The following is a 21,590-nucleotide window of genomic DNA, read 5'->3' as shown; positions in this document are numbered from 1 at the left end:
CTGTTCCAGGGCCTCCCGGGGAACCCTGAGCTGGGCTCAGAGCCGAGGTGTGGGAGCACAGCGCACCCAGCTTCACTCCCCGCTGAGCAGTTCCACTGTTTTCTTGTCTGTCTTGATGAAAAGCTTGTCGTGGCGGAGAACAAATGAAACCAGGCCTCAGATTTCACACGAATTGCCCTCCTGATTTAATGTGCTTCCGACAGTCCTCCCAGATTTCTGAGCGTTTCCATTTATTTCCTCATGCCTTCATGCTCCCGTCATAGTATTGTTTATGTGAAGAGAAAGAGGAAGAGGAAATTGCAGTAAAACATGGGTGTCCTGGGGCATCTGGGTGGTTCAGTGGGTTAAGCCTCTGCCTTCGGCTCAGGTCGTGATCTTAGGGTCCTGGGATCCAGCCCCACATCGGGCTCTGCTCGGCAGGGAGCTGTTTCCCTCTGTCTCTCTGCCTGCCTCTCTGCCTGCTTGTGATCTTTCTCTCTCTCTCTGTCAAATAAATAAATAAAATCTTAAAAAAAAAAAAATGGGTGTCCTGATGCCTGAGCCCTAGCAGATTTTCCAAAGCCTCCCCTCCCCGAGGGTGGCCAGGCCAGGTCTGGATGTCGGGCCCAGCTCCCTCCACACTCACCCCACGTTTGTCTGCTAACGGCTGCCAGCATCATGGGGAGAAGGTGGAGGTCATTTCCTGCCTGCCCTGCAGGCTCCTCTGAAGACACAAGAAAAACCATGGTCCTTTGGAGAGTAGCTGGCACCCAGTAAATGTGTCCTGAAGGAGAGGAGGATGAGGAGGAAGGAGAAGAAGGAAGAGGAGGAGGAGGGGAAGGGAGAAGAGGAGGACGAAGAAGAAGAGAGGGGAGGAGGGGGAAGAGATGGAGAAAGAGAAAAAGAAGGAGAAAAAAGAGGAGTGAAGAAGAAAAGGGGACAAGGAGGGGAGCCTGGGTGGCTCAGTGGGTTAAGCCTCTGCCTTCAGCTCAGGTCATGGGCTCTGGGTCCTGGGATCGAGCCCCGCATCGGGCTCTCTGCTTGGCAGGGAGCCTGCACACATCCCCTCTCTGCCTCTGCCAGCCTCTGCCTACCTATGATCTCTCTCTCTGTCAAATACATAAATACAATCTTTAAAAAGAGAAAAGTGGACAAGGAAGAAGGGGAGGAGAAAGGGGAGGAGAGAGGGAGGAGTGGGAGGAGAAGGAAAAACCAAAAGACTTGTACAAAATCAATCAATCAGTAGATCCCAACAGGACCTAAGCATAAGCTAGAACGAAAAAGCTACAAATATCCTGGGGAAAATATTTTTAAAAAATAATGTTCTGTTGGACAAACTTCTCTAATCAAGATGCAAATCCCAGATGCCAGAAAGGGAAAGTTTCCGTTATCTGATCTCTTAACAGTTAAACATTGCACAGGACACCATGAACAAAGTCAGACTACAGTGAGAGGCCAGGAGGCCCCACCCTCGATCCTTGGACCAGCAAAAGCTGAGCGCCCACGAAACACGACAGATCCTAGGAATCCCCATGAAGAGACTGAAGCCAAGTTCTTAAGAGATGGGATCAGAGAATCCCCAGGGAAGGGACTCACCAGACTCACACGGTTGTCGGCAGGCAGGGCAGAAGGGAAGACCAGGCCTCTGGAAGCAGGTGTTTGGTAAGAAATGAGATTTATACAACCCAAAGACTCCTAGGTTTACCTCTGCCGGCAAACACACGGATCTAAGTTCACGCCTGATCATCAACCCCAGGAGTCTACAGTTTGGTCTTTTCAGATTCGAAGCCTAGACCACACTACAGTGTAATCCTTCTCACCCCTGGTCCCTCTCTTCCCTCTGCTGCGAGCACACAGGCCGACCTCTTCTCTTCCTGCCCCACAGTGGGTGGAACAGAGGTCCCAGTGGGGGGCAGGGAGCAAAGCCCAGACATCTCCCTGCTCTGTCTCCCAGTCATGGTCGTGGTCACGGTCATAGTACCCTGGGCCAGTCAATCCCTGTCAGGCCCTCAGGCTCCCTGCAGGCTGGGCACTGCGCAGACACTCAGAGACTGTGGGCAACACAACCCTGAGTCCTTGTACCTCAAAAGGAAATCCCTTGCCGGGGGCGGCCCAGAGGCTCTTCCTCACCTGCCGTCCACCTGCCCTGCTTCCTCCAAATTCCCGAAGGCATGAGCATCCTGACATCTGCCTTCCATCTGGGGTCGCCTGCTCAGGTCACATGTAGTCTGCAACCTGGCCTGAGCAGTGTTCCCCTCCCTCTCCATTGTTTTGGGGCCCGGGGGCGGAGGGGAGAAGCAGTCAGACAAACCCAGCTACAAATCCGGCTGCGTCCCTGCTCCAACTGGGACCTGGGGCTGGAGCTGCAGGTTCCCCCTTCATCGACAAAATCGTGACAACACGCGATCCTTTCCTGACAGAGCTGTCTGGAGGGGGAGTTCACGGGCAAGTTTCCCACCCCCGAACTACCCAGGGATCGTCCTCAGAGCTGAGACACATCCAGGGGTTCGTGGCTGTGTGGACCCGGGTGTGTGTCTGGGCAATAACCACACCTCGGGGCCCGGATATATCAGGGACCTGAAGGGAAACTGAAAGTGTCCACGTCCCAGCAGCTCGTGAGGAAACACACACAACCAGGCCGGTGCCACCCTTCCGCCCACCCTCGGCTGTCCTGACTCCCTCAAAGGAACAAGCCCACACCTGACATTCCAGGTCCTTCTCCGCTCAGCACTTCCTGCCACTGACACACTGTGGAACCTTCAGCGAATGACTCCCCCACAGAGTAACCCACCCAGGGCTTGTTCCCAGGCCCTCCTCTCTGTCCCTCCCACCACACCCCCCACCGCCCTGCCTGTCCTATTCACCTCCCTGTCCCCAACATAATAGCTGCTCACCACGTACTTGCCATATGGCAGCCACTAAATGCCACCCAGGTGGCTTCCAGGCATTTGCTGATGCAGATCCTCCTCCCAGGAGATCAAACTTCAGAGTTCAGAGGCTCAAACTTCAGAGCCCCACTCAGGCATCACCTCCTCTGAGAAGCCCTCCAGCAGCCTCCCTGGCAGAGACCCTCTGCCCTACTTCGCTCCCATGGCACCTGGAGAAGGGGCAAATTACCCTTCTCTGGTCACCATGTCCCTGTCTTCCCTTCCCCCCTTCGGATCTAATCAGGTCTCTCTAGACTTGTCCTCGATGCCAGGACAGTCCCAGGACGCCCGCCCTTGGTGGCCAAGTGCCCTTGCAAGGCTGCAGACGCTGGCAGGAGACAGCTGAGGAACCACTGCTGTTTTCAACAGTGGACAGAACTGGGGGTCTACCAGGCGCTGGTCGGACCCCGTCCACGCAGTCCTGTCTGGTTCCCACAGCAGCTCTGGGAGATACCGGCCCCCTGCACAGACACAGAAGCCGAGGGGGAAGGGCCACATGGCTTGTGAGGTTTGCAGAGTCTGGACAGCAATGGGCCGTGCACCTGCACACAGGGAAGCCAACCTCACCCTTCCATACGGGAAGGTGTCCCCCGGCATCATATCTCCTCCCGCCTTCCATCTGGGGTCGCCTGCTCAGGTCACACGTAGTCTGCAACCTGGCCTGAGCAGTGTCCCCCTCCCTTCTCAGCACTGAGGAAGGGACAGAGGGACAGACTATGACCCAAGAATCACCCTCAAGTTTTGTGATGATCACCCCCATGGGTGGCCTGCGAGGTCGGCCTGAATTGGCAGATGGGGAAAGCCAGGTGAGGGGACAGGTGGTGGCTTGGGTCCAGCCACTCAGGGAAGGAGCCGAAAGTCAAGGCCACGCTGACACTGGGACCTCGGACTCGTGGTTGAAGTTCTGTTTGTCCACGTCGCCTTCCTTGGTTTCACGTTGCTCATTGTTGTGTGAACTCCCTTCCTCCTGATTGTTCTCCCTTTCCCGAACTGGCGGTTCTCCTGCCGCCATGATGGAACCACCGTGAGATGCGGAGCGCGACACGACATCCCTGGGAGCTGCAGCCCGAGGGGCTCATGCGTATGTGTCAAGGCCTCACCGTGTGTGGACCTTGTTGGACTCCGGAATCATGGCCCCGCAGGGCGGCAGCCAGGCTGGGGCTGCAGGTCCCTCAGGTGAGGCTTCGGTGTCTTTGACCTGCAGGGACGAGTGCTGAGTCCCCCCCACCTGGGGACCCGAAAGATCGAGTGGCTATAAAATCAGGCTCCTCTTGACCCCCAACGATCACAAGGAAAGTCACCCAGGATGACCACAGTTCCAGAGTTGGGGTCTCAGGCAACATCTTTGGTCAATAAGCCATGTCAGCCCTCAGGGACGATGACCCCGGCTCAGTGGGAGAGTCACCCTCACACCGCGGAGGGAGGTGTCTGGCTGATGCCACAGCACCATCAGGCAGAGGCGGGGACAGTCAGCAGACGGGAGCTCACGACCGGCACCCCCACCCCATCCCTCCATCCCATGGGGACGCGTGCTGGTCTGGGCCCTGCTGGACCTTAGGACTCATGTTTCAGAGCAGGGACCCCACCTGCCGGGTCTCCCTCTGTCTAGGGACCGGGGCGGGGGTGGCCCGAGTAGGGGCTGCAAACTGGACATCGGACAGGGGGGACTTCAGAAGCCATAAGAGTAGCTGGCAGAGACTGACACCTGAGGGGACTGCGTCCATGCGTCACTCATGGGATGTGGAAGGGAAGCCACGGGTCGCGGTCACTTGTGACCTGGCCGCATGCGTCACCCCGTGGACAACCTTATTGGTCTTTGCTCAGATCCCTGGTCAAATCCTACCCTGAACAGCATTTGTCAACTTCAGGAAGGCTCAGAACTAAGTATGAAGACGACAAAATCAAATCCGTCCTCTTCTCACACATTCCAACAATTCTAACTTTATTATTTCTGGCCTTCCCATTACTTGTTCCTCCACCCGTTTCTTGACCCATGTCCCCTGTGTCCCGTTTAGTCCCTTCCCCTCACTGTCTGTCCCCTCCTTCCTTATTCCAGGTTCCTTGTTCCTTCCCCTCCTTGACTCCCCCTGCCCACCCTGCATTAACCCTTCCCTCACTGGCTCAGCTTCAGAAATGCCTAATTCCTCAACACCCCATCTCAACACCCCAACACAAAAGCTTTATTTGGCAATTTTCCCCCCTCTAATAAGGCACCTCCATGTCATTGTCCCACACATGTCCCTGCTCCCCGCCCTGCTCGGGGATCACGGAAGCGGGCTCTCCCTCAGACGTTCATAGAACTCGGTGAGCTTCTCCAACTTGCTCTCCAGCTCCTGGGCTCGCTGCCTCATGACTTCAGCGGACTCTGCCTTTGCTCCCTCTTGCAAGTGCCTTGAGTGTCTCACAAGATCATACACATCTGATGCAAAAGAGAAAACTGAGAAAACCCCACCAGTGATCCGGGCTCCTCTGGTCATTGCCAGAGCAGTGCCTTGAAAAGTGTTCTGCACCCGCCTGGCAGTTCGACCTGAGACAGGCAAACCTCTTGTGAACAGCTGGGCCTGGACAGCCAGCTCAGGGTTCCCCCTGGCTGCCCTGATGACATTAACTCTATGTGCAAGGTCATTTGGGTGTCTATGTAACTCAGTTATTAAGGAAAGATTAGAGTCTATGTGGCGATACAGAAACCTTAGAAATACCTCGACTTCATCAGTATCACTTGATATCGGGTGATTCGCTTCGTAGATGGCGGAAAACTCTCTGAAATTTTCCACAATGCTGGTGCACAATCCGGTCACAGACGATGCTGCTCCCAGCGCGGTTGCAAACGCTGACGCTGCCAGACAGGGCACTGCTGCATAAGGCGCCAGAACAAGACCGAGGATGCTCAGGACACGGGACGCTGCCCCAGCAGAGCCGGATGCTACGTTGGCGATGGTGCAGCCCCTGTGTACCCTGTCCACCTCATCTGCGAGCTGTTTGAGCTTTCTTATGTGCTTCTCAATCTTGAGTTTCAACTCGGGAAACATGTTCAGAAACCTCTTCCTAGCCAGGTGCTCTTCAGCCTCCAGATCCATGGTTCTTTGCAGCTCGTTCAGACCTTCACGTAGGACTTCTGCCTCCTCCCTGTAACAGGGAAGGTCAAGGGGTTAGGAGAAGCTTATCTGGAAAATGGGCTCCATTTGCTCTAACCTACATACACCACAGAACTTTGACTGCAAACCAAATGGAAAAGAATGTTACAAATGCAAAGAATCCTTCCCGCAATGTTACACACGTTCCGCACACTGCTCATGCTCCATAACACACACCAGTCGGGGAGTAAATAAGTCCGTGTCATCCTCGGAGGCTCTTAAATAGTGGCTATTGGAGGAAGACGGCCTCGCAGTCAAGGACAGGGCCCCACAGTCAGTACCACAGTGTCTGCAGACTGGGAACTCTGCAGATGAAGAAGGGGAAGTGCGGTTGGAGTGGGAAAACCTTTGTTCAGAGATACCTCTGTGTGCTGAGGGATGAACCTACCCACAGAGGTCAGCTCTCGCCCTGGGCACTGGGAAGGGAGCACTAGGCCCCACCTGAGATGTCAAGGGTCCTAGAACAATACGACTGTCTTCCGCTGCTTGGGCCTTTGACCTCGGGACAGCCTGACTAGGATGATGGAGCCTTTGGGTCATGAGCTGTCAGTTCTGACCACGGAGGACCTAGAAACTGGCCTCCCGGGGGAGTGGAAGGCGACAGGTCAGCCATGCAGGCAGATGTGACTGAGCCCCAGCAAAACTCTCTACTCTGAGGCTCTGGTTGAAAAAAACTCTCTCCTGGACCACACGTAATTCAGGCCCTTCTGACTCTCCTTTGACTAGGTCCTGACCTTGGTCTTCTGGGCTCTGATCTTAACAGACTCATACCCAGTCTTAGCAAGAGGCGTGTTAAGACAGCATAGTAACAACCCACACACTCTCGATATCTCATCACCATTGACATCTGATCAAATTCCACCTTTGATGCAGAAGTCCTTGACCTCCCTTCAGGAAGAACCCTGTTGGGTCAGGTGAGCAAGAATCCCTCCGCTTTGATGTCTCCTCTTGCTGATTTCCCATCCCCTGCCCCTGCCCTGCTCCTCGGCTAGAAATCCCTACCGGTCTTCACTCTGTTCCAAGATGAGCCCAATCTCTCTCCCCTGTGACATCACTCTTGACGCCTATGGCTTGAATTGAGTCTTCTTGCCCATTGTAGTAAGTGTCACAGTAAGTGCTCACTTGCACAGTGTGAGCATCCCTGGCGGCCATGCTCCCCGTGCACTGTCACACATGGATACAGGACAGTAAGGCCTCCTGAGGACGATGGAAGCTTTGCACTGGAAACCTTCCCAGACTCTGCCCCAATTGTCTCTCTCCTTGGCTGATGGGAACCTGTATCCTCCCCTGTCACACGGCATAACTGAGGGGACAGCTCTCGGGGAGCTCTGTGAGTGCTTCCGGGGAATCCTCCAATCTCAGGGAGTTTTGGGGACCCCCCAACCCAATTTGCAGTTGGTGACAAAAATAGGGACAGTCTTAGGGATTGTGCCCTCAGACTTTGCAGTTGGCTAACTCTGGGTACCTGGAGTTTGAGAAAACAAGATCTCACAGCAAGAAGGGTCCTTAATCACCTTTTTGCTTGGCAGCTGCTGTCTCTCCCAAGCCTGCTGTCCACTGACGGGGCCCAGCCACTGCCCCAACTGACTGAGAGCCACGACACCCACTACCCTGGTTCTCCTCAGACTTTCCAGCTCATGTCATGGATTCCCCACCCACCACCCAGCTCCGCCAACCTCACAGGTGTCACAGTCTAAATAACACCTTAGCTGGTCACAGCTTTGCATGCATGTACACCAACGCCATGTGCAACTCTATGACATCTCTTAAAGATACAGGAGACTTTGTGAACCTTCTCTTTGAACCAGTAGGCTGGAAATGATCTAGATTTGGGTAAGCTAGTGGAGAAAGTAGATTCCTCTTTGGTGGGAATTTCTGAGGCTCAGAATCCCTCAAAGGGTACCCAGTTGGCAGCTGCCCCTGTAGAACTGGAAGTTGTCACAGAGTCACACTGCCTCCTATTGGTCCGGGGCTGCTCTGTGTAGAAGATAGGGGTTTCCAAATGCTAGATAAGACCCACCCAGCTCCCAGGCAAGGTAGAGAGGAAACCTTGCCCCATGGCCTGGCATGCCCAGGGGTGAGGAGATCAAAGAAGGAAGGGAAGAAATGTCCCCTCTCCCTCTCACAGGGCCTCTGCTAGGTCCCTGGTCTCCTCAAGTTTATGCCCTAGAGCTTCACTCAGTCGCAGATCCGCTGCCCAAGCCTAGATGCCTTGGCCCTCTTGTCAATTGTGACCACTGGCTCTGGCCCTGGTCCAAGCCTCCTGGGACCTTGGACAGGATGCCTAGGTTCTCCCCCTTTGACCTCGCAATTCACACTAAGGCCCTGGCCACAATCTTCTCAGATTGAGTTACTGTTCCCATGCAACAAATGCCCAATCTGACACTCCCAGATACACAGACCCAGAGAGCTCCAGGGCTATGCAGGGAGAGAGTCAGGATCCAACCAGCTCAGTCCAATTGCACTCCAGCCTCTCCACCTCATGGGCCCGCAGGATCCTGCATGTTCATGGAACTGCTCAGATGGGGAGGGAAGGCTCTAGTCCGAATCCCCAGGGCCACAGACTGAGGTGTCAGTGTTCTTGTGACTGGTCCCAGGGGAAGTTGTGCTTGGCCCTCATCTCCAGGAGAAAGACCCTTACCCCCGTCTATTCTCGGCAATCCTCTAATGAGCTAACACTAATGGAGTCCTACTGTGTGTCATCACTATGCTAGGGACCTTCTGTGCGTTATCTGCACTTCCTCATGATAAAATTGAACAGATGAACAGATCAAGGCAGAGAAGGGTCAGCTTTAGGGTAAGGCCCATGGTCACATAACCTGCCCTCTGGAGGTTTCACCACTCCTCAATCCGAGGCCATTCACTGCCAACAAATGTCGTGGAAGACATGTTCCTCATGGATTGTCAAGAAGGAACATGCTGAACTCCAACCCCAGGACACTGCCCCACAGAGAGCTGGGAGACCATCCGGGGGCATCTGTGCAGGGGACGGGGAGTACCTGGACAAAGTGGCCTCAGCCACAAATCTCTCCCAGGATTCATGGTCACTCAGCAGTAGGTATAGTCGCTCACGCGTCACTATGTTCCAGAAAGTCTCAATGACCACCTCAAGAAAACGTTCACTCTCTAGATGGAAAAAAAAAAAAAAAAGGAAAGGCTTTTAGGGTTTTCTTTTTCCTGCTTCTCAAAGGGAGAGAGGAAACTAGGTCTTAGCTGGAGGGAAACCCCAGCGCGAAATGGTACATTTATGGACCCAAGGGTGGGGAAATAGATGAGAGCAGGTCTAGGCAGGGTATTGAGATCAATAGATTCAGTTCTTGCCCCGCTTGCATTCTGATAAGCAGGTGCTTATCAGGACAAGTGCCCTAACATAGCCATGGGGGACTGGAGTTGCTAGGGGAGGGGAGGTTTTACCTGGAACTAAGAGGTTCCAGGGACAGGGGACAGCAACAATACGTAGTGAGGACACACTGTGTAGCAGGCCCTGGCCCAAACACATAAACACATTCTATTTGATCCTCATAACCACATAAGGAAACACTCATTTTACAGGTAAGGTTAGGTGAGGCACTCCAGATCACACAGCAGGGAGGTGGCAAAGACAAGACTGGGGTCCAGGTTGTGGCCCACTGACCCTCACAGAGCAATCAGGCTGGCGGCAGGGGAGAGCTAAAGGAAATGGCCTCTCTCGTAAAGCCCCACAGTCATCCTGAGCCATGCTGGAGGCTTGGACAGGGCAAGAGGGCAGGAGCAGGTTCCAAGATTGCTGATCTACCCCCTTGCCCCACCTCAGGATATGTTTTTTCCCCTTCCCTGCCCTCTGCTGTCCCCCTCATCTCTGTGGGCTGTCCTGGCCTCACTTCTGGGTCATTGATGGATTTGATGGGCAGCAGGGGAAGGGAGGAAGTAAGCACCTCAGCCATGACCCTCAGAAGACAAGAGGGAGATATCCCTACAGACTTCTGGGCTGGGGACTCCCCTTGACCTCTCTTGGGGGCTCAAGGAAGCTCTTCAAGGGACCGATTCCTCTGCAGGTGAACTCAGCTGGAGGCATCCCCGCAATTCCAGGGATCATCCAGAAAAGTGGAAGGGGACTACCTGGGCTGAGCCCACGGGCTCCCGAGGTCATGGTGTCGCCATAGTTTTCCCTACTGCTTCTGTCCGTGTTGCAGTTAGAAGGAGCTGTCGCTTCACCCCTGGGGAAGAGAGAACAAATTCTGGGGTCAAATGTGAGCCAGCAGAGGCAGCAGGAAGCGGTGAGGGGCCAGGTCTTGGGGCTGCCCTCTGGGATGGCGACAAATGCCAAAATGGACTTTACCCCATGTGTCTGTGTACTGGGTTCTGCCAGCTGCTATTTAAGGAAAGTTACTCACCTCACTCCAGCTCACTCCCAAGCCGAGTCAGGGTCCTGTCGTCCTGTTGGGGCACAAGAAGAAGCTCATCGGACAAGGAGACTGCCATCTGAGAAGTTACAGAAGCAATGAAACCAAGAACAAAAAGAAGATGGGAGCAAGGGTTCTGGAAATTCCTTGAGGTCGGGAACGTGTGTGTTTACTAATGGGTAAGAGCTAATACTGATCAAGTATTGAAGACAGGCAGGCTCCTGATGTGTCCCCTCACTGAATACACACACACACTCCTGTTCGGGAACTTGAGTGTCTCTGATCCAAATCGTGTGTTTGTGACGACTGTGCTCTACTCCCTTTAACATACTAAAACGCTTATTCATGTACAGTTGATGGTTGAACTACCTGGGGGTTAAGGGCAATGACCCCCACCATCATGCAGTAAAAAATTCATGCATAACTTCTGACTTCCCCAAAATTTTTTTTAAAGATTTCTTATTTATTTGACAGAGAGAGAGAGAGAGAGACAATGAGTGAGGGAACATAAGCAGGGGGAGTGAGAGAGGGAGAAGCAGGCTTCCTACTGGGCAGGGAGCCCAATGCAGGGCTCAGTCCCAGGACTCTGGGATCATGACCTGAAATGAAGGCAGACCCTTGAAAACTGAGCCACCCAGGTGCCCCTTGACTTCCCAGAACTGAACTACTAATAGCCTACTCTTGACCAGAAGCCTTACCAATAACATAAACAGCTAATCAACACGTATTACATATGTTCTATGTATTATGTACTGAATTCTTGCAATAGAGTAAGCTAGAGAAAAGAAAGGGTTAAGAAAATCAATAGTAAGGGGCACCTGGGTAGCTCAGTCATTTAAGCATCTGCCTTCGGTTCAGGTCATGATCCCAGGTTCCCTGGATAGAGCCCGTACAACTGTCTCCCTCCTTAGTGGGGGGTCTGCTTCTCCCTCTCCTTCTGCCCCTCCCCCCGTCTCATGTGTCCGCTCTGTCAATAAATAAATAAAATCTTAAAAAAGAAGAAAGTCATAAGGAAGAGCAAGTACATTTACCATTTTGTACATAGATTTAATGAAAAAATCTGCATATAAGTAGATCTGGTCGTGCAAACTTGTGTTGTTCAAGGGTCAGCTGTGTAAGTGTTTATTTGTAAATGACTCCTCTCCTTCCACAGCCTTGGCTTGCAGCACTAACCAGTCTTTGTCTGGATCAATTTCCTGGTGCCACAGCTTCCCACAGCCTGTGCCCTCCTTGCTTCTGCAAGATTCTTCATCCCACATGGCCTGGAGCCCTGCTGAGTCCTGGCGCAATCCCTACAGTCCGACTAAGGATTCTCAAGCCTTCCCAATAAGCCCAGTCTTCTCTGCTGTCCTCCCCCAACTTTGAACCTTCTTCAAGGTTCAAATTCAATTGCTTCTAATTCTTTATCTAAAGGAAAGTGAAAAGAACAATCTCTTTGTATAAAACTTTGCATTTTGCATTTGAGATTGTTTCCTTAAGTCATTTCTAGAAGCACGATGACTGGGTCAGAAGCTATCCGCACATACGAATTTTTTCATACCTAGCGCCACACTGTGATGAAAAAAATTATACCAATTCACATTCACACTCACAGTACATGAGGATGTCCATCCACTGCTCTGTTCTTAACAGTTCTTCGTAGTCTTTTGTAAAAAACACACCCTTACAGACAGAGAATTTATTTTAGTTCAGTTATTAGCTTGTCTTGGGAGATGAGGAAAGACAGCAAATATTGATTATGTTTAAGCATTATTTTTTTAAGATCTTATTTATTTATTATTTGAGAGAGAAAGAGAGATTGAGAGAAGGACTATGAGAAGGGGCAGAGGGAGAATCAGACTCCCCATGGAGCTGGGAGCCTGATGTGGGGCTCAATTCCAGGACCCCAGGATCATGAACTGAGCCAAAGGCAGACAATCAACTGAGTCACCCATGCACCCTAAGCATTGTTTTTTGTTTGTTTGTTTTTTTAAAGATTTTATTTATTTATTTGACAGAGAGAGATCACAAGTAGGCAGAGACGCAGGCAGAGAGAGAGAGAGAGAGAGAGAGAGAGAGGAGGAAGCAGGCTCCCTGCTGATCAGAGAGCCCGATTCGGGACTCGATCCCAGGACCCTGAGATCATGACCTGAGCTGAAGGCAGAGGCTTAACCCACTGAGCCACCCAGGCGCCCCCAACCATTGTTTTTAAGTTTATTTATTTTTTTTAGTCTCTACACCAAATTTGGGACTTGAACTCACAACCCCAACGTCAAGAGTCCCAAACTTTTCAGAATAAGCCAGCCAGGTACCCCAGGCCCTATTTGAAGAAGGCAAAAGAGCATTTATCAGCTTCCCCTCCTGAGACCTGACTGAAATGATAGTAAAGGTACTTACAGGTATAAAAATAACTAATGATAAGAGTGACTCACATTTGTGGCCTTTCCTCTGCACTGGTGATTGCTCTACGACTTTACAAATAATAACCTGTCTTCTTCCAATAATCATGGAGTTGTGTGTGTATCATTTGTCTCCCTGTTTGTAGATAAGGAAACTCAAGTACAGACTACGTGACGTGCCCCAGGTCAGAAATCTAGTAAGCGGTAGACTGGGCTCAAGTCTTCAAGGTCCTGCTTGCTGGACTCAAGAACCCCCACACTGCCTCTCTTCATTCTGCTATACTTTATTTTTTCTATTTTTTTATTATTCTTAAAAGATTTTATTTATTTATCTGACAGAGAGAGAAATCATAAGTAGGCAGAGAGGCAGGCAGAGAGAGAGGGGGAAGCAGGCTCCCCACTGAGCAGAGAGCCCAATATAGGGTTCGATATCAGGACCCTGAGATCATGACCTGAGCCAAAGGCAGAGGTTCAACCCACTGAGCCACCCAAGCCCTCTGCTACTACTTTAAAAGGACAATGAGCCCAACAGGAATCCAGAGGCTTAGACAAATGTTTGAAGGCAGATTGGATGGAGTATTGATAGCTGAATAAAGAAGAACAGAGGGAATTCCCATCAGAAAACCAGAGAGAGAACAAGGCAATAGGCAGGAAGAATGGTCTGCTAGGCAGAGCTGCGGAGAGGGAGACCAAAGATGAGAGGCAGGTGGAGGGGAAGCAGGAATAAGGTTACCAACCCCACACCTGACCCTATATTCATGGCAGCCTAAGTCTATACCAGAAGAGGGAAAATCAGAAATGAAATATTCCAGAAAAAATACCTCTGTCTTCTGACATCTAAAGGGTCCTCATTTGATCACTCTACATGGAAGCCTATCAGTCAACTTACCTCTCTCTTAAATACAGATGGGCAAGCTACGATCAGATACGTTAGAAAGATGACCAGATGGAAAGGGTGGCTAAGATCGATAGAAAAACAACGGCAGATTGGGCACCTGGCTGGCTCAGTAGATAGAGCATGCAACTCTTGATCTCGAGGTCATGAGTTCAAGCCCCATGTTGGGCATAGAGCTTACTGAAAAAACAACAACAACAAAATCAACTGGACTTCATAAACCTTAAAACAATACCAGAAAAAAACACATAATTTTGATTATAGAAAATGATTTTTTTTAAACCTTGACCCAACGTCCTCAGGGAGATTAGAAAGGTGTTGTCTTCATAGAATGAGAACATGATGCACTGAAAAAGTAAAATAATAATAATAATAATAACAATAATGGACCAAAAAAAGGGCTCTTGGGACTTAAAAAGTGATGGACAAACTAAAGAAGTCTAGGTAAAGGTTGGAATAGTCAAGAAAAACTTCCAGAAAATAAAACAAAAAGGTGAGAGAAGAAATGGAACTAAATGGGGAATGACAAGTTACCAATGCTATCAATTCTTAGAAAATTACTTGAGAAAGAGCTGCAGGGAAAAAAAAGTTCATGTGTTTAGGGGGTGAGGTGGAGGATAATGACCAAGAAACCAAGAGACAGAAAGATGGGAGGTCCAGGAAACAGGAAAATTAACATGGACAGAAAGGAACCCAAGGAATCCAGCTGGGCATGCAGTAGGCCTAGTGAGCAACAGCCCAGAACGGAGTAAGAAGTGAAGAGTTGTGTGGGGAAAGGGGACTTATAATAATATGTACGATATAGTATCTTATATAATGGGCGGTTCAAAAGAAATTGAGAAAACATTGAAGGTAACATTGCAAGGAGTAGAAAAAAAAGGCAATTAGAAATTCAGGAAAGGGGCGCCTGGGTGGCTCAGTGGGTTAAGCCGCTGCCTTCGGCTCAGGTCATGATCTCCGGGTCCTGGGATCGAGCCCCGCATCGGGCTCTCTGCTTGGCGGCGAGCCTGCTTCCCTCTCTCTCTCTCTGCCTGCCTCTCTCTCTACTTGTGATCTCTCTCTGTCAAATAAATAAATAAAATCTTTTAAAAATAAATAAATAAATAAATAAATAAAATAAAAAATAAAAAATCTTAAAAAAAAAGAAATTCAGGAAAAACTAAAATTGTACAAGAACGCATGTACAAAAAAAAAACAACAACGAAAGAAAGACAGAAAAAGAAAGCATGTACAGGGGTGCCTGGGTGGCTCAGGGGGTTAAGCGTCTGCCTTCAGCTCAGGTCAGGATCCCAGGGGCCTGAGATCTTGTCCCACATCAGACTCCTCCCTCAGTGGGGAGCCTGCTTCTCCCTCTGCCTGCTGCCTCCCCTCTCAGTTTCTGACAAATTAATAAGAATCTTAAAAAAAAAGAAAAAGCACGTACAACCATATTTCCCAAGTCAGCTTTATAGTAAACAATACTGAAAACATCACATATATATAAACATTCTTGTGTGATTTTTTAACTTCTAGAACAAAAGAGGCCATTTAATTATGAGAACCAAATGCACTTGTTGCCAATACGTAAATCAAAGCACAATGGTGGAAGTTGGGAGCCGAAGCACTGAAGAGAGGAGGAGGATGAATATCCGCATTTTACAAAGTGAGGACCCAAAAATACCAGCTACAACTGAGAGGCTAGGAAATGAAGAGGTAAGAAAAGGAAGAAAAAAAAAAAAAAAGAAGGAATGAAAGAAACAAAGGTGTAAGTAAATGGCTTACGACTAGAAAGATTTCTGAGGACATAAATTTAGTGACAGAATGATATTAGGGGAAGGTGGGGAGGTGTGTAAGAAAAAGCATAAAAATAAGTGAAATCATTATCTGCCCTAGGAAGAAATAAGTAGCTCATATTGCAATTTAAAAATCAAGGGAATGAAGTTAGCTATCGTGGTGGGTGACTACTGCTGTGCACCAGGCACCGTTCTAAGTGATTTAGACGCATCCACTCATACATTAGTTCTCACCATGATTCTGTAAGAAAAGGAACTGAAGCCCAGAAAGGGTAGGTAATTGACCCAGAGCACCCCGCTAGTGCCAGAGCCGAATTCAAATCCAGACTCCCTGTCTCCAGAGCCTACACTCTCACCTATTCTGTTCTCCCACTGTAGGAATATCATAGAAAGATACTGATTAACCACCTAAAGAAAAAGCAACACAATTAACAGTGATTGTTTTTAATTGGGAAAGTGGGTGAGCAGAGCCCTCGGAACTAATGGAATTGCTTTAACTGTGCTTATAACTTTGATTTCTTTTTTAATTTGAAGAAAGTGGAAGTCCCTTTAGAGCAGTGAGTAAAGGCTCACCCCAATAATGGGCTGGTTTCTGGCCCCACCACGTTCAAGATGATGGGAGCCGGTGGATCAGGTACCCATAAAAACTCAGCCTGACTCCTGATGTGACAAGCGGCAGCGTGGGAGAAACCACGGTGGTTGATAAAGTAAGTTCTCTAAGAAAAGTGGGATGATAACGTAGGTTCAACGAGAATAATGGTCTAGCCATCCCTGCCCACCTGTGTGGCCCCGACAGGACGCGGAGCCTCCCATCCCCAGCTCCCATTCCCACTGGCTCTGGCTAAGCTCTCTGGAGGCAGCAGGACAGAGAATGTCACCAAAGCATCTCCCTGGAAGGGCTGCAGGCAGGCTCCTCGGGCAGGGAGGAAAGGGGAGCCAAGGACAGGACCAAGTTCAAACTCCTTAGTCTGCTCCCGCTCCCAGTTCCTGTCTTCCTCACTGTGCCCTGATTCCGTGTTGCCTTGGTCTGGGCACCCTCCAGGACACCTTACTTCCCTGCTTGTCTTTTTTTTTTTTTTTTTTCTTTTTTAACTTTTATTTTAAGTAGGCTCCATGCCCAACGTAGAGCTTGAACTCACACAGGGCCCTGGGATCAAGAATCGCAAGCTCTACCCACTGATCCAGACCCAAGCCTCTCCTCGCTTCTCATCACACCTCAGCCTCCAGGCCATTGCTTAGGCTGCTCCCTCCCATCTGGAATGCCTTTCTCCACCTTCCTCACCCTGTAAAAGTTTACCTGTGCTGAGAGGCCCAGCTCAACCACTGTTTCCCCTGCCGTCTTCCCCCATGGTCCCTCTGGGTTCCCCTTCAGTGTGCGCTGTCCTGACTGCAGTCCTCTGTGTGTCCTTCTCTGCTGGACTCTGGGCACTGGCGTGGCCCTGACTATTTATTCCCTGCTGCACCTCCTGTTCCAGGGCCTCCCGGGGAACCCTGAGCTGGGCTCAGAGCCGAGGTGTGGGAGCACAGCGCACCCAGCTTCACTCCCCGCTGAGCAGTTCCACTGTTTTCTTGTCTGTCTTGATGAAAAGCTTGTCGTGGCGGAGAACAAATGAAACCAGGCCTCAGATTTCACACGAATTGCCCTCCTGATTTAATGTGCTTCCGACAGTCCTCCCAGATTTCTGAGCGTTTCCATTTATTTCCTCATGCCTTCATGCTCCCGTCATAGTATTGTTTATGTGAAGAGAAAGAGGAAGAGGAAATTGCAGTAAAACATGGGTGTCCTGGGGCATCTGGGTGGTTCAGTGGGTTAAGCCTCTGCCTTCGGCTCAGGTCGTGATCTTAGGGTCCTGGGATCCAGCCCCACATCGGGCTCTGCTCGGCAGGGAGCTGTTTCCCTCTGTCTCTCTGCCTGCCTCTCTGCCTGCTTGTGATCTTTCTCTCTCTCTCTGTCAAATAAATAAATAAAATCTTAAAAAAAAAAAAATGGGTGTCCTGATGCCTGAGCCCTAGCAGATTTTCCAAAGCCTCCCCTCCCCGAGGGTGGCCAGGCCAGGTCTGGATGTCGGGCCCAGCTCCCTCCACACTCACCCCACGTTTGTCTGCTAACGGCTGCCAGCATCATGGGGAGAAGGTGGAGGTCATTTCCTGCCTGCCCTGCAGGCTCCTCTGAAGACACAAGAAAAACCATGGTCCTTTGGAGAGTAGCTGGCACCCAGTAAATGTGTCCTGAAGGAGAGGAGGATGAGGAGGAAGGAGAAGAAGGAAGAGGAGGAGGAGGGGAAGGGAGAAGAGGAGGACGAAGAAGAAGAGAGGGGAGGAGGGGGAAGAGATGGAGAAAGAGAAAAAGAAGGAGAAAAAAGAGGAGTGAAGAAGAAAAGGGGACAAGGAGGGGAGCCTGGGTGGCTCAGTGGGTTAAGCCTCTGCCTTCAGCTCAGGTCATGGGCTCTGGGTCCTGGGATCGAGCCCCGCATCGGGCTCTCTGCTTGGCAGGGAGCCTGCACACATCCCCTCTCTGCCTCTGCCAGCCTCTGCCTACCTATGATCTCTCTCTCTGTCAAATACATAAATACAATCTTTAAAAAGAGAAAAGTGGACAAGGAAGAAGGGGAGGAGAAAGGGGAGGAGAGAGGGAGGAGTGGGAGGAGAAGGAAAAACCAAAAGACTTGTACAAAATCAATCAATCAGTAGATCCCAACAGGACCTAAGCATAAGCTAGAACGAAAAAGCTACAAATATCCTGGGGAAAATATTTTTAAAAAATAATGTTCTGTTGGACAAACTTCTCTAATCAAGATGCAAATCCCAGATGCCAGAAAGGGAAAGTTTCCGTTATCTGATCTCTTAACAGTTAAACATTGCACAGGACACCATGAACAAAGTCAGACTACAGTGAGAGGCCAGGAGGCCCCACCCTCGATCCTTGGACCAGCAAAAGCTGAGCGCCCACGAAACACGACAGATCCTAGGAATCCCCATGAAGAGACTGAAGCCAAGTTCTTAAGAGATGGGATCAGAGAATCCCCAGGGAAGGGACTCACCAGACTCACACGGTTGTCGGCAGGCAGGGCAGAAGGGAAGACCAGGCCTCTGGAAGCAGGTGTTTGGTAAGAAATGAGATTTATACAACCCAAAGACTCCTAGGTTTACCTCTGCCGGCAAACACACGGATCTAAGTTCACGCCTGATCATCAACCCCAGGAGTCTACAGTTTGGTCTTTTCAGATTCGAAGCCTAGACCACACTACAGTGTAATCCTTCTCACCCCTGGTCCCTCTCTTCCCTCTGCTGCGAGCACACAGGCCGACCTCTTCTCTTCCTGCCCCACAGTGGGTGGAACAGAGGTCCCAGTGGGGGGCAGGGAGCAAAGCCCAGACATCTCCCTGCTCTGTCTCCCAGTCATGGTCGTGGTCACGGTCATAGTACCCTGGGCCAGTCAATCCCTGTCAGGCCCTCAGGCTCCCTGCAGGCTGGGCACTGCGCAGACACTCAGAGACTGTGGGCAACACAACCCTGAGTCCTTGTACCTCAAAAGGAAATCCCTTGCCGGGGGCGGCCCAGAGGCTCTTCCTCACCTGCCCTCCACCTGCCCTGCTTCCTCCAAATTCCCGAAGGCATGAGCATCCTGACATCTGCCTTCCATCTGGGGTCGCCTGCTCAGGTCACATGTAGTCTGCAACCTGGCCTGAGCAGTGTTCCCCTCCCTCTCCATTGTTTTGGGGCCCGGGGGCGGAGGGGAGAAGCAGTCAGACAAACCCAGCTACAAATCCGGCTGCGTCCCTGCTCCAACTGGGACCTGGGGCTGGAGCTGCAGGTTCCCCCTTCATCGACAAAATCGTGACAACACGCGATCCTTTCCTGACAGAGCTGTCTGGAGGGGGAGTTCACGGGCAAGTTTCCCACCCCCGAACTACCCAGGGATCGTCCTCAGAGCTGAGACACATCCAGGGGTTCGTGGCTGTGTGGACCCGGGTGTGTGTCTGGGCAATAACCACACCTCGGGGCCCGGATATATCAGGGACCTGAAGGGAAACTGAAAGTGTCCACGTCCCAGCAGCTCGTGAGGAAACACACACAACCAGGCCGGTGCCACCCTTCCGCCCACCCTCGGCTGTCCTGACTCCCTCAAAGGAACAAGCCCACACCTGACATTCCAGGTCCTTCTCCGCTCAGCACTTCCTGCCACTGACACACTGTGGAACCTTCAGCGAATGACTCCCCCACAGAGTAACCCACCCAGGGCTTGTTCCCAGGCCCTCCTCTCTGTCCCTCCCACCACACCCCCCACCGCCCTGCCTGTCCTATTCACCTCCCTGTCCCCAACATAATAGCTGCTCACCACGTACTTGCCATATGGCAGCCACTAAATGCCACCCAGGTGGCTTCCAGGCATTTGCTGATGCAGATCCTCCTCCCAGGAGATCAAACTTCAGAGTTCAGAGGCTCAAACTTCAGAGCCCCACTCAGGCATCACCTCCTCTGAGAAGCCCTCCAGCAGCCTCCCTGGCAGAGACCCTCTGCCCTACTTCGCTCCCATGGCACCTGGAGAAGGGGCAAATTACCCTTCTCTGGTCACCATGTCCCTGTCTTCCCTTCCCCCCTTCGGATCTAATCAGGTCTCTCTAGACTTGTCCTCGATGCCAGGACAGTCCCAGGACGCCCGCCCTTGGTGGCCAAGTGCCCTTGCAAGGCTGCAGACGCTGGCAGGAGACAGCTGAGGAACCACTGCTGTTTTCAACAGTGGACAGAACTGGGGGTCTACCAGGCGCTGGTCGGACCCCGTCCACGCAGTCCTGTCTGGTTCCCACAGCAGCTCTGGGAGATACCGGCCCCCTGCACAGACACAGAAGCCGAGGGGGAAGGGCCACATGGCTTGTGAGGTTTGCAGAGTCTGGACAGCAATGGGCCGTGCACCTGCACACAGGGAAGCCAACCTCACCCTTCCATACGGGAAGGTGTCCCCCGGCATCATATCTCCTCCCGCCTTCCATCTGGGGTCGCCTGCTCAGGTCACACGTAGTCTGCAACCTGGCCTGAGCAGTGTCCCCCTCCCTTCTCAGCACTGAGGAAGGGACAGAGGGACAGACTATGACCCAAGAATCACCCTCAAGTTTTGTGATGATCACCCCCATGGGTGGCCTGCGAGGTCGGCCTGAATTGGCAGATGGGGAAAGCCAGGTGAGGGGACAGGTGGTGGCTTGGGTCCAGCCACTCAGGGAAGGAGCCGAAAGTCAAGGCCACGCTGACACTGGGACCTCGGACTCGTGGTTGAAGTTCTGTTTGTCCACGTCGCCTTCCTTGGTTTCACGTTGCTCATTGTTGTGTGAACTCCCTTCCTCCTGATTGTTCTCCCTTTCCCGAACTGGCGGTTCTCCTGCCGCCATGATGGAACCACCGTGAGATGCGGAGCGCGACACGACATCCCTGGGAGCTGCAGCCCGAGGGGCTCATGCGTATGTGTCAAGGCCTCACCGTGTGTGGACCTTGTTGGACTCCGGAATCATGGCCCCGCAGGGCGGCAGCCAGGCTGGGGCTGCAGGTCCCTCAGGTGAGGCTTCGGTGTCTTTGACCTGCAGGGACGAGTGCTGAGTCCCCCCCACCTGGGGACCCGAAAGATCGAGTGGCTATAAAATCAGGCTCCTCTTGACCCCCAACGATCACAAGGAAAGTCACCCAGGATGACCACAGTTCCAGAGTCGGGGTCTCAGGCAACATCTTTGGTCAATAAGCCATGTCAGCCCTCAGGGACGATGACCCCGGCTCAGTGGGAGAGTCACCCTCACACCGCGGAGGGAGGTGTCTGGCTGATGCCACAGCACCATCAGGCAGAGGCGGGGACAGTCAGCAGACGGGAGCTCACGACCGGCACCCCCACCCCATCCCTCCATCCCATGGGGACGCGTGCTGGTCTGGGCCCTGCTGGACCTTAGGACTCATGTTTCAGAGCAGGGACCCCACCTGCCGGGTCTCCCTCTGTCTAGGGACCGGGGCGGGGGTGGCCCGAGTAGGGGCTGCAAACTGGACATCGGACAGGGGGGACTTCAGAAGCCATAAGAGTAGCTGGCAGAGACTGACACCTGAGGGGACTGCGTCCATGCGTCACTCATGGGATGTGGAAGGGAA

General features: G+C 51.8%; 2 protein-coding genes across 5 annotated transcripts in view; both read right to left on the bottom strand.

Annotated features, from left to right (window-relative positions):
• The window catches only part of LOC123946236 (apolipoprotein L3-like), a 33,422-nt gene extending 29,201 nt beyond the window's left edge, over window positions 1-4,221 (bottom strand). The window contains exons 1-2 of one of the 3 annotated variants that reach the window (XM_046011613.1): window positions 2,881-4,221; window positions 1,576-1,624 (exon numbers count right to left, since the gene is read on the bottom strand). The gene's annotated coding sequence lies outside the window, so the exon portion shown is untranslated. Of the gene's footprint in view, window positions 1-625; window positions 641-1,575; window positions 1,625-2,880 lie in introns of those variants that run through there. The other 2 variants (XM_046011604.1, XM_046011605.1) reach the window with 2 other exon arrangements.
• A 445-nt stretch (window positions 4,222-4,666) lies between these two features.
• On the bottom strand, window positions 4,667-21,539 carry LOC123947108 (apolipoprotein L3-like). Of its 2 annotated transcripts, XM_046013102.1 has the most exons (6): window positions 19,814-21,539; window positions 18,509-18,557; window positions 10,414-10,456; window positions 10,139-10,236; window positions 9,040-9,166; window positions 4,667-6,032 (listed from the first exon to the last, which is right to left on the bottom strand). In XM_046013102.1, the coding sequence occupies exons 4-6, from the start codon at window positions 10,167-10,169 to the stop codon at window positions 5,171-5,173; spliced, it is 1,020 nt and encodes a 339-aa protein (XP_045869058.1). In that variant the 5' UTR covers window positions 10,170-10,236; window positions 10,414-10,456; window positions 18,509-18,557; window positions 19,814-21,539; the 3' UTR covers window positions 4,667-5,170. The 2 variants fall into 2 exon arrangements, with proteins under 2 accessions (XP_045869058.1, XP_045869059.1); XM_046013103.1 differs by lacking the exon at window positions 19,814-21,539 and having other exon boundaries at window positions 18,509-19,669.
• Between the last annotated feature and the right edge of the window lie 51 nt (window positions 21,540-21,590).

The sequence above is a fragment of the Meles meles genome, chromosome 7 (assembly GCF_922984935.1).
Source record: "Meles meles chromosome 7, mMelMel3.1 paternal haplotype, whole genome shotgun sequence".
Classification (NCBI taxonomy): Eukaryota; Metazoa; Chordata; class Mammalia; order Carnivora; family Mustelidae; genus Meles; species Meles meles.
This window is presented reverse-complemented; position numbering and strand designations above follow the sequence as displayed.